The sequence below is a fragment of the Talpa europaea genome (genome assembly GCF_964194135.1).
Source record: "Talpa europaea genome assembly, chromosome: 4".
Classification (NCBI taxonomy): Eukaryota; Metazoa; Chordata; class Mammalia; order Eulipotyphla; family Talpidae; genus Talpa; species Talpa europaea.
The window spans coordinates 94,512,277-94,532,277 of NC_140070.1; the positions used below are offsets into that span (position 1 = coordinate 94,512,277).

Here is a 20,001-nt window from a genome sequence, read left to right on the forward strand (position 1 = left end):
AACTCTCTTGTGCCTTCAAGATTGTGCATGTATCAGGTAAGTGAGTCACTGCATCGCTGCACCCAAGACACCAAGGTCAAAGAATGAGGAGCATTTAGGGCTGCTTAGGAGAGGTGCAACTGGTCCATGGAGCAACTTGCTGCCCCCTCAATAGCTAGAGTGAAAAGGCAGTTGACAGAATATTTGACTTGGCCTGAGGGGGTGACTAAAATGCAGAGTCCCTGTCCTCACAGAGCTTACATTTTAATGGAAAGTGACAATATAAAAAAAAAGTAAACTTCTTGTAGTGATAAGTAACCATGAAGGAAATACAACTGCTGATGTGACAGATGTATGGCCAATTCCCCTTAGTCAAGGGTCAGAAAAGGACTCACAGTGTAGGCAGCATTTGAACAACTCTGGGATGAGAAAATGCAATCCCATAACACAGCTGTGAAGAGTAGTCCAAGCAGAGAAAGTAGCAAATGCAAAAACCCTAGGGTTCAATTAACAAGGAGAGCCTGAGGTGGCAGGTCTGTGGGGTTGGAATGTGGGACTCGGCAGGAAAGGGCTGTTGAGTCATTTAAGGCCTGGTAAGACATAGTGAGGTTCTGGGTCCTTTTAAAACTATGTATGTCATAGAGATGTATGAATAAAGGAACTTAGATATTTACAGTGCTGACATTTGAGGTTTGAACCTCACTTGAACTTGTCAGGATCTTTGATACTCTGTTCTGTGGTACAGAAGCACACATTTGAGTTAAGGGTACTATGAAGCGGGTATGTGGGGGTGAGTCACTTTGCCAGGGAGTGAGCCTCATGGACAACCCAGCACCCACATGTCAGCCTGGTTTGATTGCCCTTTCCTCATGTCCTGTAGAAAAGAACATTCATGATGTGATTACTCTTTGTTAATGTAAGGGGGGGAAAATGGTCCAAGGTAAAGTCAAATCCTTGATTTCAATATTTATGATATAAATAAGTCTATGACTCCATGTTCATCATTTCCCTTCATGGGCACTAGATTCCTCATTTATAAAATGAGGGGTTGCTTCTTCTGAAGTTCTGTGTTTTTGTAATTCTGCTTAAAGTGTGAAACTGGCACAATATTTGTAACTTCTACTAGAGTCTTTCTTCAAAGCAACAGACAAGACTTTGTTGCAGGGGAAAAAACTTTGAGAAGCTCCAGCTTGCTTCAGAGTACTCTTTATACACAGTGTTTTCCAATGTTCATTTATTTGTATTATCTAGTGCTCCTAGAAATGTAGCCTACCCAGCTAAGTCCTGCTAAGTAGACCAGCTTCTGATCTGCCACCAGTTGTAGGTATTGGAGTAGAGGAGAGATTAAAAAGAGGGAGTGAATTGTTTAAATAGGAGAACTATAGTGCCTTCCCTGAGCAAAATCAAAAGGGAAAATGCATAACAAATGGCTATGAACAGTGAAAATGGAATGAAATTGATGTTGAGTTATATAACACCAGAGTGAGGTTAATTCAATACCTTCGATTAAAAAAACGTGTCTCGTTTCACTCAGTGAGTTGGTCAGAATTCCTCTAGGAAATTAAATTGAAAAACAAGCAAGTGAGCAAACTAATACAAACATGAGCTTTTCAAACAAATGCGTATATAAATAACTCACTATTATTTCCTCCATGACATATAGGTACAGGTTTGTAGACAGAAATGTCATGGGAATTTTTAAAGGTATGATTTCTAGATTGTTTCTTACTTGTCAAGGTATTGGAGGCAATTTGCATTTTAATTTGAAAACTGGCTGGTTTCAACCATTGACTATGTTAAGCTGCATAGCTTAATAGTGTAAGATAAGTCTCAGTGTCACAACTAGTCAGCTTTCCTTATAGCACACTCTTTGACCTTGGGCAAGACACTTTTGCCTTTAGGGCTCAGTTTCTTTCTCTGTGAAATGAAGATCTCTGTCTTTATGAGATGATCAGCATAATTCCTTCTAGCTTCCTATTACTAGATCTTGGCAGAATATAGACAGCTTCCTGTGAGAGTATGCTCATACCTCTGTTTTTGAGTCTTCCTCAAAGCAGGCAAGCGGTTTAAAAATTAGACTTTTCTGGAGGAGGAAATATTGTTTTTATTGATATCTATGCTCTCTGGCCCACTCTGGGGTCTGAGGTTCAGACGAATGTCCCACATCTCTGAAAGATCCTCAATCAAAAAATAAAATGAAATGTTCATTACATGGTTTTCATTGAACCAAAAATGTTGAAAAAACACATTTTTAAAATATGTTCAACAACAAGAACTAACTTTCTATCTCATGGGTTTCCCCTCCCCATTACAATCCTTTCTCAAGGATTACAGTCCTCTCCCAAGAAAGGAATTTGGTTTCCCTTCCAGTTAATGAGAAAATGCTGTTAATCACAAACTCCTGTTTCTTGATAACATTACATACTTGTGCTTGTATCAACCTGTATTTTTAAAAAAGCAACAAATAGTAAAGTGGTATCTCTCTCACTTGCTGCGTCTCTCTCTTCTCTCCATTAAAAGGAAATTATGGGAGGTAGGAGGTCAGAGGAATTAGTGGCAAAAGATGGCATTAAGTTCTTGGTTGACTATAGCTAGTCTATTGTTTTCACCAGGTATAGAGACACAATATCTCTATGTGAATCTATAGTTGTAAAAACACAATGTGGTTAAGAATACTTTTATAGCAGTCTATAAAAAGATCACAGTATGTGCTCTTGCTCTATAATATCTTTTTTTAAGATCTAAAATCAATTGTAACACAACTCAATTTTTCAGGGTATTCTTTTTTACTCTATTGAATGCAAAGAGACTTTTTTTTTAACATTTCAATACTTTGAAATCAGGTAGAATATAGCATTTAAATAATTCTTCTAATTTTGGCTTGTTAATCCTAGAAATCTTAATGGTTTTAAAAATTTGTTCCTGCAAAATTCAACATTATTGAATTTTAATTGAGTCAGTGGTTTCCCAGGGCTTTAGCAAATAAACTCATATCTCTCTCTCTCTCTCTCTCTCAACTTGCCCATAAAAAAAATTCAAAGATTACGTGCTACAATTAATTATTCAGTTGAGTTTTATAATTTTTTCACAGTAAAATATTAGATGGAAATTTTATATTATTTTACTTATAATTCATTTTTCTGTACAACCACACAATAAAATATTATGCCTTTATTATAAAAGGAAAAAGTTTATCTTTTTTTTATAACAAGTATTTATCCTTACAATAGATTATGAACTGAAAAAACCACAGGTTAGAGTCATATTATAAAATATAAGAAAGCTGATTTTATTTATATGTAGATATTTATGTAAAAGTCTGAAAGATAAACTATAAATGCTGTTTGTTTGGGGGTGGTTAGGATTCCAGATGATTTTTATTTTCTTTGTTAATCTTTTTAAAATGCTTTCTTGTGATGAGCAGATATTGATGTTGTCACTGGAAAAAAATGTATTAAATTAAAATCAGCCTTTAGTAGATGGAATTGAGCAGTGTGGAAATGATGGTGATAAAACAGATTGCTAGGCTGCAAGTCTCTCATGAAATTCTTTTCTATTAAATGGTAATTCTTAAAACTCATAAAATTTGACTGAAACACAAAAGAAGCAACTCAGTTCTCATGAAAGCAGGGCCTCTTCCTGTACCCACTAAGTTACCTTTCACTTCCCATCTGAAGTCAGTGATCCTTTGCTGATTGCCCTATGGGTAGGTGGCTGGCACTTCAGCAGCAATCAGCTCTCTTAGAGTTTTTCTTTTCTCCTCTTGCCCAAGGTCAAGCACGTAGCTAGAGATTTGGACATCATGTCGAGTTGGACACCGACTCTCACCTCCTCTTTCTGTGCAGCGTCCAGGTCACCATCCCACACTGCCAGAACCACCACAGTCAGAAGGTGCTCATCCTAAGGCTCCTCTTGAAGAAATAAAAAATTCCTAGCAGATCTTCTGCCTCCATGTTCTCTCCTCTTTTATTCAATTTACATATGTCCACCTAGTTTATCCTTCTAAAAGTTTACTTTAAATGAGCTGTGCTTTTGTTGAAAAACAATAAAGTCTCTGTAGATGGGAATAGAAAGTCCATAAGCTAGAATTCGAAGGATTCCATAATCTAAGCTCTCCCATTGAATCACTCTGCTCTCAGCCCACCAATAAGGGTTCTGCGCCACAAGACAGCTGATGCACTGTGTAGGCTTTCTGTTCTTGAACCTCAGCGGCCCTGTGCAGGCTCTTACTGTTTCCTCTATCTGAAATGACTTACCTCAGGGTTTCCACCACTCATTTGAGATGTTCCTAGACCACTTGGTCTCTAGGAGATCAGCCATTTTATAAAGCCCTCTGCAACCTATTCATTCAGTTCTGTTTTATGTTACTTGACTCTTTTGGTGCATGTGGGTGTTTTCACCCAGTAAAATGTTAGGTTTTCACCCAGCAAAGTGCTGAAGGAACAGGGCTGTGTTTTATCAAAGGTATTTTAAAATCACCTAGCACCATGACTCTTCACGGATCATTTATAAGTTGGTCTCAATAAATAAATATTTTTGATTAACTGTAACAGTTAAACATTACGTTTTTTCTAATCATTGTGGGAGGGAAACATGCGAAAGTATAATAGTCCACATGCAAAGATTTTATATAAATAGCTAAAGAATAAAATCCAAGACAAATCAGTAATAGCTGAATTAATCTCTATAAACACCACAAAAATAAATTACCTTTTGCTTAGCTTCCTGTGTCTGAAAATATCCTCTTCTCATTGAGAGTAAGGGCTTAGATGGAGCATTTAAAAAGTTTGTCCAAAACACACAATTATGGTTTGCCTCTAGCAGAAATAATGTGTAACCCTGCTTCTTTTTGTAAATAATTGAATTTGCCTCTAAGGTTCGAGAAGTTCAAGATTGCTTTTTGTGTGTGAAATGGACTGCTTCTGTTTTCTCTTTATATTAAGCAGACTATAATCTAAGGCAGAAGAAATGCTGTGCAGTTGGGATTTGGTGAGCAGGGAGGATAATAGAAGAGATTGACATGACTTCCATAGAAGAGTTATTTTTAAGTATAGAGAATTCCTGTCCCTGTGCTGAAAGGGCCTTTTTATTACCAGGACTGAGAAGCTATGGGGGCACTACCCACCACCTGGTGGTCTGTGGGGTGTTGCTGCCACCTGCTGCATGCAAACAGCTATGGAGGGGTTCTTGCCTGGGCCTGGCAGCTCAACGCCAGGTGCATTCAATTCATATTCTGTGGGCATCTGAATTTTTTCTTCTTTTAGGGCTTTCGTGGTTCCCCAAGGAAAACTAATCAGATCTGATGACTCCAGGCCACAGAGGTTTCTAGGAATAGGAGCCCTGAACCAAGACCCAGCTAACACCCAAGGAGGGCAGATTTTGCCACACAGACACTTAACTGATAATGACAACAGGCAAGGATTCCATTGGAAGTGAGTCTGTAGCTCTAGAAAATATGTGACAATTTTCTTCTTTCTGAAAAAAAGAAATTTTGGAGTTTTGGTTTTTTTTTTTAAGTTGCTTCACTTAAAGCAGTAAGAAACTTCTAAATACTTCAAGGTGGGGGGTTGCTCTCAGAAAATTCAATTTTTATTGTTTACACTGAGGTAAATTTCTCTTAATATGACAAGTGGAGTGAGGTAACTTAATTCCTTCTCTAGATGTTTAATATCTTCATTTAATAGGGACACCAACCTATAGCTCTGGATCTTGCCAATGTGTCTCCTGCCTTATTTTTGTTATCATACTCCATCGATGTGATTTACTGGAATTTCCAGGGGAAAAGAGGAATAAATGAAGATTTCAGAAGCAGAGATGTCTCCTCCTGCCCTTTAATTAACTCCCCAGCCCTCCCTGAAATCATACCAGTCGGCACCATGTGACCTAAAGCCCCCCAACCCCTGGTGATCTCAAACTTAGTGGGGAGGCTGGGAATGGAAGTGGGAATAATGGTTGGGGGAAGGGGGACCTGGAAATAATCAACTCCATCTTCTGATCTTTGCAGGAAGCATCATTAGTTGAATAGAAATGAGTCAGTATGACAATCGTCATGGTGGTAGTGTAGAGGTAGCCTGGACATCCTAGAAGACAGTAGGTCTTATTTCACCACATGCAAATATCTCTTTTCCCAGCAAAACTCTAATCTAGCTCTTGAATGGAAAGGGCAGTGCCTTATATCTCAGCAGCATTCATATTCTAATCTCCAAGTCCTTGCATAGGACAGAGCATGATGGATGCATGATGTCATGATCCGTTATGACAACCTGAACAGAATTATCTCCCCCTGATCTCAATAGAGTAAGCCCCAGGAACACAGCTCTGCCTGTTTGTCTTCAGGCTTGCTGTGTGGTACCTTACTGTAGTAGTAAAATAAGGTCACAGATTATCTCACCAATCATTCATGTGGTTGTCTTATACACATGTATTTATCAGTTTTTATTCTTTTTTTTTTTTTTTAAAGATTTATTTATTTATTTATACAAGCACTGGGTACAGTCAGAAGCGCGGGAGGGTGAGAGAATTCACCAAAGCCAGAGCAGGGAGCAGAGCAGGCAGAAGGACCGAAGTACACTGCTGAGGGGAGCAGCGGGCGGCAGGAGAGGTCTGCGTGCCATGTGGGACCCTCCTCCGGTGGCCGGGGAACAGCCGGGGATCGAACCGGCGCCACAGAGGCTGCGGGCAGCTTCGCAACCCAGCGCTTAACCGCTGCGCCACCGGGGAGGCCCATCAGTTTTTATTCTTAATTTATCAAATTTATGCTGTATTTGTCAGGCTAATGCTTGTTTTCAAAAGATTGGAAGGTCTATTTTATCCCAAACTGAAAAACCAATATAATAATATCTGTCAGGGGTCAGTCATCATTCCTCCATAATTAATCAGACATTTCCGTGAAACTGATTCTGGGTCCCCTATAATTGAAAGTAGCTGGGTGGGCAGCAAAATCCTAGGAGCTGGCTGAAGTGGGATATTTTGGGCTTTTGGATTCTGGTGGTTTCAGCCTTACTCTATATGGGTTTTGTCTGAGACATAACAAGCTCTTCTACCATCTGCAATAAAGATCTACCCAGCAAGTGAGAGACTTCCCTATGTGACCTCCAGTCTGTTGTAGACAAGGGGTGAAAAAGAGCCCTTTCTTCTCTAACCCCAAGAAATGTGGGTTTGCCTTCAAGAAGGGGACAATAATTTTCAGTTTGATATCTGTCATCACCCTCTGTTACTTTTCAGAGTTTATTAAAATTAAGTGTGTTAATTCTTTGTTCACCCTGGAGCAATTCTGGAAAGAAAACCTATTTTAACATGGAACAGAGAAACTATTATGAAGGATACTAAGCTCACATTTGTTAAATGAATTTGTACTCTTGAAAAGAAATGTATAAAACGCACATTATAAACTGCTCTGCATGATTTATTTGTTTGGGTTTTGAAGCAACTTGACTGACACAGAGATCCTGCAGGAATGAATCTTTGGATACTGCAAAATCTTTTAACATAAGTAATACATAAAATTTAAAGAAGAATTTCAACACTGTAAGATATACTTAGCACTGAACCACATTATCTTCCTGCCTGCTTTGCATTTCCTGGGTCTAGCGAAGTCATAAATAGACTTAGGCGTGTGGTAAACTTGGGGTTTCTTAGCACGAACAGGGTGGCTAGACGTGGCTTAATTAAAGACATCAATTAACACCTGTGATACTATGGAATTGCTGCTGTGAGGCCTTCAGGAGACGATGGAGAAGAAATGGACATACTGTGCTGTCTATTCCATCATCCAGATACATTTTGTCAGGGGTAAGTCTTCCGTTCTTTCTTGTCTAGCCAGCCGTTTTAAGAGTGAAGGGGGCCTCTGTTTATTTAAAATGTCTGTGTCTGCTGCTGAAATTAATCACCAAAAAACAGATCTCTACTAAGGTTTTTAGTTATGTATTTAAGTGACAGCTATTGGAGAGATGTTAGCGTATAGCAATGATTACTAATGAATACTGAAAACAAAAAAGAAATGGGTGCTTTGTGCCCCTGCACTGAGACATTTTCACCCATTTCCTTCCTAAAAGGATCTCTGGAGTAATTGCACTAGTGTGCTTTTTGGAAATGAAATGTTCTCCAAGCAGTAGTCAGAACAATTTCAGAATACTAAAAACTTCTCAGAACCCCTCATGCTCAGAGATCCTTGCTCAACTTTTTCTCTCTCATGTATCTTTTTTCCTTTTAGATAAAATAAGCATTTCCTCTCCCAATACTAATGACTCTGGGTATTGAACATATGTTGAATTTTAATGAGGCATGTTAGTGTGTGGACCTGGGAGACGGAATGGGATCCTTAAGACACTGGGAACCAATACCTTAAGGGCTTATTTAAAAATAGCAGGAGGAAAGATTAGTTTTGCCTACCATAGCATGAGCATATTACAGTGAGCCAGGGTGTTTTAAGAATTAACTGCCTTTCACATTAAGTTACCAAGATTTTAAGGAGAATTTCTAAATCAAAGGTGACTTTGGAATATAGTGCTATCCATAGAATCAGAGCATATTGTCAGACAAAGGAGAGCTCACAGGGAGTTCCATTAAACTGACTAACCTCTGCCTACCCAAACTTTTGCATCCATAAAAGTAAAATAATTCCCATTTGTCAAGTACCTTTAAAAATCTTGTATCTTCTCAGATGTCTGTCATCTTTTTATCTCTTCCCTTTGTGAGCTTCAGTGGCACTCGTCACAATAATATATCATTCCTATAACAGAATTCCATGTTAATTCTAAAACTGAGGCCTATAATATTGAAGGCGTGTGAGAGACTCAGTGCTTAACATATTTCAAGTGTGCAGTGCTATTTGATGAGAGGGACTCTTCTTTTTTAATGTCTAGTATTTCAAAGCATTGATTATTGACAGAACTAACCAATGGTTTTTTGTCTTTAGTGGAAGCCCTACCTGCAATATTTTCTGCTTTCCTCCCCTTAGGATCCCCAGCTACAAAGAAATGAAGGTCCTTTCTTTCCTCATATCTCAAATGTCAAATTTCCTGCCCTTCTCAACTAATTTGGGAGGCAGTTGGAGATTATGAGGTTAATAGAAAGAACACAGATTCTAAGCAACCAAATTTATGTTCTTTACTGGAGATATGTCTGTGACTTGGAGCAAATCATTTAATCTCTCTGCCTGTTTCCTCTTTGATAACTAGTGTTAACAGCATCACTCTTTGGTGTGTGAGAATTAAACAAGCTAGCATGTGTAAAAGCCTTTTGGACACATGCATTAGTAAAAATTGCTGTATGCATATGAGTTATGTTTGCAGTTTCAGAAAATGCCTCTAGTATTATATGCAGCTGTTGATTCATAATCCCACCCCCATAAAGCCATTACATAAATGCAAGATTTATTGTCATAATAAGTTTGCTTGTAGACTTTACTTTTCAAATAGGCTTAATTTTATTCATAGGTAGTGAGAGATAACCAGATAAAGGGATAGTCAGAAGTTAGTCAATTCATCTAGTGCCCTTAAGTAAATGCCTCTTCCTTTGCATTAAGTCTCATGCTTCTGTGTTTGGATCAGGCACATGCTCTCTTCTGCCCCTACTGCAGCCAGCGAGATGCTTCTTCATTGGCTTCCTCACCTCACCAAAGTGATCAAGGATTTAAATTAAGAATCATTCAAGTTGAATTATGCAAACTGATGTTCATGACATTTCTTTTCAGGGATATGGGGAGAAACATCCAATGCGGAAAATATTTATGCTTCACCTGGCTCTAATGTCAGCCTGATTTGCCAAACCCAAAAGAAAGGCTTGGTGCAGATGCAATGGTCCAAGATCACCAATAAAGAAGAACTGATTGCCGTTTATCATCCCCTGTATGGCTATTACTGTACCGGTGGGAGTCCCTGTGACTCACTGGTGGCTTTCACAGAAGCTCCTGGAAATGTGTCAGAATGGACTCTGTACTTAAGGAACATGTCCTCCTCGCTCAGTGGGAACTACGAGTGTACCTTTACTATGTATCCAGAGGGCATTCAAACGAAAATCTACAACGTTCTCATTCAGACAACTGGTAAGCATGACACATAGAGGGAGGATAGTGCTTGTTTCCATCAGCTTACATTCATTTGACAAATATGCATCATGCACCTGCCCTGTGGTAGGCATGGGGCTAAGTACACAAAGATGAGGCCAAAACAGGAATTATCTGTAAGGGAAGCAGACATTGATCACACATACTGTGAAACAGGGATAAGTGATAAGAACTACAACCATCTTGAGAGAGAGCGCATGACAGGCCAGGGAAATTGACCCTGAGAAAACAACACCTCCACTGAGGACTGAAGAATGAGTAGACATGAGAAAATGTGTCCATGCTGGTGGGCCTGCAGTGTGGACACTCAGGGTGAAGATGGAGATAAGGAAAGACCAGATCATAACTGGACCTACTCACCCATATCCAAGATATAGATTTTCATCAAAGGGCCATGGGAAGTTATTGAAGTATTTTCAACAAAAGAATGGCACAGTGTTTGGAGCCTGATTGTATTTGTTTTATAAAATGATTGTGTTGGTTTCAAAATGAGAATGGATTGAAGGTGGACAAGAAGGAGAAGGTAGAGCCTAATTAGGAGATAAACCCAGGAAAGACAGAATGGTAGTGCAAGTAGATATAGTAAGAATATGTTAAATTTTATGTATTGGACATAAAACAGAGTGTAATAGAGCGGATATGGGGCAATGGCAGTATGAATGACGGGGAGAGAAAAATTGAAGATGACATCCAGGTAACTGGCATGCACACCTGAATGGTGGTATCATTCATTGAAATGGGGGATGGAGCAAAGAAAGGAGAGCAGGTTTGTGGGGAGAATTTATAAAAGTGGCTTAGGATATAATTCAGTATAAGGCAGGTAAAGTACCTCAGAGGAGGGAAGACATGCAGCATTCACACATACTTGCTTCAGAGGTCCGCATTTGAAGGCAAGAATCTTAGGCTTGAGTTCAGGCTTTTTTCTGACTAGAAATGAATTTTGTCTGGTCATGTAAATTCTCTGTCCCCACTGTGCCCATGGAAAATGTTGATAATAACACCTACCTTACGTTACTTGGCCCTAAAGTAAATAATTTCCATTTCTACTCATGGAAAAGAATTAAAATGAAGGCCAACAAATGCAAAATGCACTGGATATGAAATGTTTTTGACTCAGGGGCAAAGTGGCTTGTTAAAATAAGAGAAAAATAATGACTCGTGGAAACTACACTAACAGAGTCATGGAACTGCCCCGGACAATAAACATGTGTGGATTTATTATCTCTGCTTCTTATCAAGAGATAAGACCAGGGTATTAAAACAGCCCACCTTCCTCTAGGAATTTCTCCACCATTACCTTAAAATACCCTGCTCCATTGCTGTTTTCCAGGAAAAAAAAATTGTTCAGTTGGGGATGGGGTGGAGTTGAATGAAGAGAAACATAGAGATCTCTATAGAATACTGTTCAGCTACACATACTTTGGAGTCAGGTAGCTGGGATTTGAATGTGGCTCTGTCACTTACAAGCATCTCATCTATGGCAGGTTATTTCAAGTCACTAATCTTTTGCTTCCCTACATAATAGGTATGGATAATTACAGTACCTCCTTCACAGGTACTATTATTTTGATGATTGAAGGAGATAATTTATATAAGGCACTTAATATAAATCCTGCCAAAGGGTACTTATAGTTAAGTAAATGATAGTTTTCATTAAGAATAACAATAATAATAATGAATAAACACTATTCTCAATTCTTATAAAAAATGAGTGCTCCTCCCTCTCTTTTTATTTGCCTCATTTGGAACCCAACAGGACATCTGCCATTCATTAGCACAAAATCATATTGACCTTGGCCTTGCACCTAAATCTGCATGCTATACTGTTGCATAACTGAAGATCTAATGTTTACTCCCTTGAGAATTAGCAACATGAATTGACATACCCTATAGAAAATTGGGTATGGGATGGCTCAAGATGTGAAGACAAGAATGAAGAAGAACTAGCATGTTATCCAGGAAGGAGAGTGGTATTGCCACTAAGGAAAGCATGTTTCTTACAAGCAGAGGGAGCTAAGTTATAGCTACTAAAAGGTGCCAGCCACTGGAAATGCAGAAGCCACATCTACATGCTTTGCATAGTCTGAGATTTCCCCAGACTTCTGTTTACAGTCTTGCTGTTTGCAAAACAGAAAGAATAAAAATGGACCATAAATGAGCACCTGGAATAGAGCTAAGCGGGTAGACACTGAACACAACCGGCAGTTGCCAAGCAAAAGCCCTACCAAGTCCCCACCCAGTGACACCTCCCTTCCCTCTTCTGCTTTTGCTCCTCACTCACTTCTCTCACTGTACCACTTCCCTCTCACATTCTTGTGACATCCCCAAACTTGCTAGCTAGTTTGGGAAGCAAAGTGTACCAGAAGTACAAATATTTATGAAGTACATAAACAAATGCAAAGAGAACTCATGTATAAAAATCTAAATATTAACCTGCTGAGGAGCCACTGGTGGTTGGAACCACTTCCTGTTTCCGTCTGTTATCATCTGAGTCATTCTCCTCAGGTCTTTGCTCACAAAAGAGTGTGTCTGCATCCCTTGTTCTGGGAAGGTCTGCCATCAAAGGGACTTTGTTGTTTTTTTTTTACTGCATTTTGCTCCTGCATGTACCCTGGAGCTCTAAGGCCATAGATGAGAAATATAATAAACAGTTTGACATTTCTTCTTTTTCATTTTTGGTTGATAGGGTTTTTTCATAAGTTAGGAGCTTTCTGGTTATTGCAAGAAACACAGTTCTCTAAGTTAAGTCTTGGGTTATTTTAATGGAGGTTTCCTTAATTTTAATGCCACTGGATTCCAAAATACTGCAGATTTTAATATTTTGATGCATTTTAAAATTTGTAATTATTAGGATGCATTATGAGAGTACAACATGGCTTTAATCTTCCATCGGGAGGAATCCTTTTAATTTGGTTATTGGAAGCATTAGTAAGAGGAGGAGGTGTAGTAGTAATAATAGAAGGAGGAGGAGGAAAGGTAATAGAATTAATGTAGAATATAATATTTTTATAATCTATCATTTGTAGCAGAATATAATCTTAATAATCTTAGTCTAACTACATGCTATTATCCTACGTGAGGTGATAGATGTTAACGAAACTTACTGTGGTAATCACTTTGCAATATGGACACATCAAATCATCATGTTCTACACCTGAAACTAATACAATGTTATATGTCAACTATATGTCAGTAGAACCAGGGGGAAAAAAAATCAAAGACTGTGCCTCTATCAGGGGATCAGCGTATTACTAATATTGAGCAACTTTTCATGTTCTTGTGGTCATTGACTGTCTTCTTGGGAAAAATGTCTCTTCAATTTCTTCTGCCCACATTTTAGGGTTGTATTGGGTTTTTGTTGTTACTGAGTTGCATTAGTTCGTTAGACATATTGGATATTAACTCCTTATCAGATAGGTGATTTGAAAATATTTTGTCCCATCCTACTGCCTTTATATTTTGTTAATGGTTTACTTTTCTGTATAGAAGCTTTGTAGTTTGATATAGTCCCACTTGCTTACTTTTGCTTTTGGTGTCAGACACAAAAAAGATCATTGCCAAGACTGATGTCAAGGAACAAACATATTGAGTTTGATATGTATGGAATTTCTACTTTTAATTTTTTGAAGAATAGCCATGCTGCTTTTAAAAAGGGCTGTACCAATTTACATCTCTACCAACCTTGCACCAAGGTTCCCTTCTCTCCACATCTTCTCCAACATGTCGTTTCTTTTCTTTTGGGTAATATGCTTTTGCATTTTCACAAGTGTGATGTGATATCTCATTGTTTTGATTGTATTTCCCTAATAATACACTATGATGAGCACCTTTTCATGTGCCTGCTGGCCATCTGATTGCCTTCTTTGGAGAAAAGACTATTCAGATCCTCTGCCCATTTTTTAGTCCAATTGTTTGATTTTGTTTTTCTGATTTGTGAATTATTTATATATTTTGGTTATTAACCCTTGTTGCATATGACTGTCAAATAGCTTCTCCCATTCAATGGGATGCCTTTTTATTTTGATAATCATTTCTTTTGTTGTGCAAAAACTTTTTAGTTTGCAGTAACCCATTTGTTTATTTTTGCTTTTGTTTACAAAATGTAATAATGCATTAAAGACTTGAATATAAGACCTGAAACTGTAACAAGGTGGTGCCCAGGAAAAGGGGAACTTCCTGCCCTGTAACAAAACCATAAAATACATACAAGAAAATAGGGAATAGGCTCCATGACATTGGCCATAGAGATCTTCCTGGGAATTTTATTCCAACAGTAAGGGAATGAAGTGGGCTTGCTTGAAAATAAACAACAACAAAGGGCAGAATGGAAAGGGCATGGCTCATCACGTGACCCATGTGCATTCAATTCTCCAAATCAAAGATCTAAACCTCTACCCCCAATAGCTTCTGGAAGTCCTTATTCCTTCCATAGGTGCAGCAGCAGCATCACTTCTGGCAGGAAATGTAAGGCTTGTTGGGTCTGGTAGTTAGCTAATCTGTCTCAATCTTTATCGCTTTAATGACTCTATGAAAAGATACTTTGGTTTTTTGGCCCCACCCATTTCCCCCTATGGTAAGAGAAAGAAGTTCAAATAAAGACTCAAACTGAACAAACATTGTGATTCAATAATTATAAATGTCCAAATAGATGATGGTACATAAATGAATGACATAAGCCTCTATTGCAGCCACAAGTAGTTTAAGAATTATACAAAACTACTTAAAAAGCATAGGTAATATTTGTAGGTAAATGGGACTGCAAAAGATGAGAAAACATATGTATACAAACAAAATCCACATAACTATAAAAAAAGAAAAGATAAGAAAATTTTCAGGATGCTGGGATGATAGAGCTGTTTTCATTTATAAATTATTCTTGCTATTATTATAGGGTAGTTGCAAATGTGTATGTATATGTACAATAACTTTCCCAAAAAAGAGAGACTTTAAACAGATATTTTTCTCATGTGCTTTCAAAGAGTTTTCCCTATATATTTTTCTGCATCGCTCCTTTTTTGAATAAGGGTTTATAAGCTCTAAAAGGATAATTTGATTTAAAGACAAAAAGCAGGCCGGTGGATATCAGGAATTTGGTGAGAAAGAGGCATGAATAGACAGAGGAGCATGGGGAATTTTTAGGGCAGTGAAAGTATTCCGTATGATGCTGAGTCCTAGGGCAACTTAGAGATAATTATGCAGCTTCAGGGGCAGTGCAGGGACTTCAGGAGAGTTAAGGAAGGCTCCAGAGATAAGGGCAACAAATTCCAAAGGGGACTAATCAAACACCCCAGGACTAGGGGAAACAGGACATTCCTGGACAAGGATGATAGAGAAAAAGGACTCTAAGATAAGGGCAGGGACACACAGACTTAGTTCTGGGCACAGAGACATTTAGGCAGTGAGACCACCGAGATCTAACCAATCTCAAAGAGACTGGTGGAACCTTAGAATAACTAGGGAAAGAAGGTCTATATTCCCTGAGGCCCGATTCCACTTCGGCTCTTTTGGCCCTCCCTGACCTGGTTCCACTGGCCTGGAAGTCCCACTTTATTTCTGTCCCTTTTCTCCTCAATAATCTTTTTCTTTATCTAAATAAATCTGTCTTTTTTCCACTTGCTTGCCTGAGCGTCAGCAAAGTTCCTGCTGGGGCTTCGTGAGACACCAACCATGCTGGCCTAGTGCCTGGGACTCAGCACTTTCCCCACAGCCTGGGATCCGTTTGGGCTGGGAGACTAGGCCTGAACACCTGAAAATACAGTATCAACACTGCAATGTTCAAAACCCATAGACCAGACAACAGAGTAAACCCAAATAAATAAACTATGGACTTTGGTGGTAATGATGTGTCAGTGTGGATTCATCAGTTGTGGCACTAGTTCCACATGGTGAGAGATGTTGACAGTGGGGAAGCTGGTGTGCATGGGGCAAGGAGAACATGGGCACTCTGTCCCCTCAGTTTGCTATGAACTAAAACTTTTCTGGAAGTAGTTGCCTATTAAAATGTCTTAAAATATAAAGACATTTATTAAATGTCTTTAATAAAATATTAAAATGTCTTAAATTATAAAGTTTTATAATCTCTCTTATCAAGGAAAGCACCCATTTGGGGTTAAAACAGAGAAACATAACAAGTTGGAGTTCACGTTTGTTAGGGCAGTTTTCCTGTAATTTTCCAGCGATCAGCATCTCCCTGTGCTTCTTAGTGTATCCATTTTGCTATTTGTGCAACAAGGATTACAGTCTGGTTTTGCACTGTGAGGACAGATGGATCTGAATATCAAAACTGTTCTCATTTCTTCAGTAAAAAACACTTTATAAACCAATCACAGACCCATGACTTTTTCACCTTATGTTTTGTTGCAGTGACACCGCATGAATGGAGAAGTAACCATACAATAGAAATAGAGATAAATCAGACTCTGGAAATACCATGCTTTCAAAATATCACCTCAGAAATTTCGTCTGAGTTCAACTTTACATGGTTGGTGGTAAGTGTTGCCCTTTTCAGTGAATAACTGCAATCTTTAAATATTAATGAAGTAAAAATGAATAACAAGCAATAATAGGAAGGTAACATATTGAATAAGAGACAGGCCTTATGTGGAAGGTTGGGGAATGGCCAAGGTTTGGGGAGGAGGGGTTTGGGCGGGGCACGAGGATTCCTTCTAACTCAGCAAACGTCCAAGTCTTTGAATGCAGCAATTTAGAAAGTCATTTCTAAAGGTTAGTTCCTATTTCAAACTATACACCAAATCATGATTACAAAGAGAAAAAGAGAGTGATGATTCCTGGGTAGGATTCATATCCAGCAGAAGCCCCTACTCATAAATATGTTTTATCAGCAACATATACAGAGGGTTAAGCCCTCTTTTCCCAGAACCCTTTGTACTGCATTCTGGGAAATACTGTTTTATATCAGGAAAAGCAAATTCTGATGCTTGTAAAATATAAGAAGAAAATGTACATAAGAGAAGCAGAACTTGTTTAAGAAATAGTCCCTGCTCAATTCTATTAATGTCACAGGGATAATTGCATGACCCCAGAGTTACCATGTTTTCTGACTTAAAAATTTAAGAAAGTGAAAAATCTGAATTTTTATGAGATCTTTTCTAATACTTTCAACCAATGGCAACCAGATATTAACAAATCCAGTGATAACATAAGACTAACACAATTGTAAAGTAAAACCATAAACATAATTTCAAGAATCACATGATAGGGTACTTGTTCAGATGATCCAGAATAAAATTATATTATTTTAGATTGTCATCAAAATGAAAATACAAAATTTAAAAATTCTTATAGAACTCAGAGATCTTCATCAATGTAGTATCTGATAGAGTTTGTAAAACAGTGTATTCACATGATTGATCATTTGTATTGCAAGTTACCTAGATTTTTGTGGACTGTCATGGAAACTAAGCACAACATAAAAAGATTTCTCTAGGGTTGTGATAAATACAAAATAACTGACTTTCAAGTAAGTCTTAAAATACACTGTCTAAATATTTTTTGAATAGTCAGGAGTATGAAAAGAAAAAATATTATAAAATTACTTCCTCATGCAGTTCTAAATTCTACAATGTCTTTCTGTCTTCTATCAGAAAACACTTTTTCTCCCTTTCTAGAGCTTGATTTCCAAAATATAAGGATTCCTTGGCATTATGCCTACTCTTAGTATCATTTATTCTTAACTTAATATATTGTGGTTCTTACAGAAAGGTTAAAACATACAGGTGATCTCAGGAGGACAGAAACCTGCTATACTAAACATGACCACAGCCACAGAAATGTACTGTCTATGCCTTGCTCATATTACTATTTTCCACTAATAAGCAAAAAGTTTCCACCCTAATTATCACCAATTCATTATCAATGGGAATAATAAAGTTCATAATAAAACTAATAATCAAATTTAATAAAATTTTGTTGTACCTATTTTTGCTGGCAATTAAATTGATCTGCAATACTCTTATCTCAAGGATATATAATGTGGTTTTGGCAAGTAAATTCAAAGCTTTCAGTCAGCCTCTGTATTTTGTGACTAAACCTTTCCAAGGCACAAAGAAGTGTTACTCCCTTTAAAATCACCCAGCGTCTGCTCTAGTGAGAGAATATAGACACTGGATAAATTCTTAATAAATAATGAATGGATCTGTTTCTTGTGTTTTTTTCCCCACAGTACTGTTCATTGCCCTCATATTAAATTGCTGGTCACTAAATTCATGTTGGTTGTTCGATTGGTTAGTGAATGGCAACTCATTAACTATCAATGACTAGGTAACTGATAAAACATTCTTTATTGTGGGTTTTCTTCAAAGAAACTTGGAAGGCTATATTGATATTCTCTTTGGATCCTACCGTGACATTTAGGATAAATTAAGGACAGAGTAAACCAAAGGTCACACAGTGAGAGCGTAAAGTCCTACACTTCCACCAGGCCCTCAAGCTATGCTGTCACTTTAAAGAATGCATCATGAAACAGACAACTTGAAGAATCTCTCTGAAAGAAACCTCTTTTCAAAGGGAACATTGTATTGGCAAACGTGCTGATTAAATTCCTACTGTGCACTCCCCTTTTAAATGTCACAATCTATTTGTTCGTATGATTTAAATCTGTGCTCCACACTGTTGATGGCTGTGGGATTTAACAATTCTCATGAAGTCATCTGATGTTTTTATATTAGGGAATAAGCTGTCGCTCTTCATCTCATAACTGGATGGGTGTTTCTGCAGAGCACATAAATATTCCCTCCAGTCCATAGTTTTCTTTGATCTCTTGTTAAAGAATAATAATCACAATGACAAGCCACTTGTTCTCACAAATGTGATATAACTGGCTTTTAGAAAGAGGTTAAAAAGTGAAGATGGTGAAGGTCACCTCAGGACAGTAGAAACCTGAAATGCTGAAGTCAGTGACTCTGGGAAACTACTACGAGTTCCCACTTCAAGAACTAACTTATGCCCTGTCAGCTATTTTCCATATTAAAATTATTTGAATCTAGGTCAACAGAAAGGATAAGTCATGTATTCCTGTATGTGGAATTTTGTAAAATCTAATTAATGCCTTTATGATCCTCGTGGGAAAAGTTTTTGGAAGGATTCCCAGTTATCATTTTAAAATTTGTTTGTGTCAGATCCTGTGCTAAAGCTATGTCAAATAGGTTCCTGGAGCAGATACTCTGCCCTGGGGAAAGTTACACTCCAGGGTTGTGAGTACACAGGAGCAGACAGCCATCAGGTACAAACAGGGTCCATTGTTGGTATAACATGAGCGGTAACAAGGTCAGCACAAAGGGTAGACACTGATGGTCTTCGTGCATGATGGAGTGATCTATAAGAGGGCATAGAATGTGTGTGTTTAGATGAGATGCAACCAGTAAATAAAGGACAAGTGATATTTTTTTACTTTATGTCCTGGGGCCCAAGCATACAGCCATCAGGGAAATTGTGTAGGCTTATTCTGGGAGCTTCTAAATATGATACTCTAATATTCTGTTATCATTACAAACTCTAGTCATAATTTCCCATAGTGTACTTTCTAATTCAATCTAATAAACACATGTGAATCTCTTTTCACATCTAGGTCCTACAGGAATACAAAACTATATTGGGCATATTTTTCCAACCTTGCAATATAACTTTAATAAAAATATTTAAAAATGGGAGCATAAAGGAAAAATAGTATGACTCTGACTATATGGATGTGGAAAAGTTTCTTTGGGTATGTTTGAACTGGATAATTAAAAATGATAGGCCTATGAGTACAAGTTGGCAGTAGGTGCTGGAGGCAGGTGTTGAGGGACAATTTGTCCCCAAAGTTGGGGGGCAAAGAAAAATCTATGATTTTTCTCCCTAAAATCATGAAAAGGAGAAGGATTGTCAGTCCAAGATATGTGATCAAGCCACATAGTTAAAATTTAGATGCTAATGTTTCTTTAAATTGTTATTTATAA

The 20,001-nt window shown here is 37.9% G+C and overlaps 1 protein-coding gene across 1 annotated transcript in view; it reads left to right on the top strand.

Annotated features, from left to right (window-relative positions):
- Positions 1-7,709: 7,709 nt before the first annotated feature.
- The window catches only part of CD96 (CD96 molecule), a gene marked incomplete at both ends in the record, with an annotated part of 65,327 nt that continues 53,035 nt past the window's right edge, over positions 7,710-20,001 (top strand). Inside the window, 3 exons of the mRNA XM_084232656.1 lie at positions 7,710-7,770; positions 9,674-10,024; positions 16,409-16,533. Of these exons, the coding sequence (XP_084088782.1) occupies positions 7,710-7,770; positions 9,674-10,024; positions 16,409-16,533 (537 nt within the window). The remainder of the gene's footprint in view (positions 7,771-9,673; positions 10,025-16,408; positions 16,534-20,001) is intronic.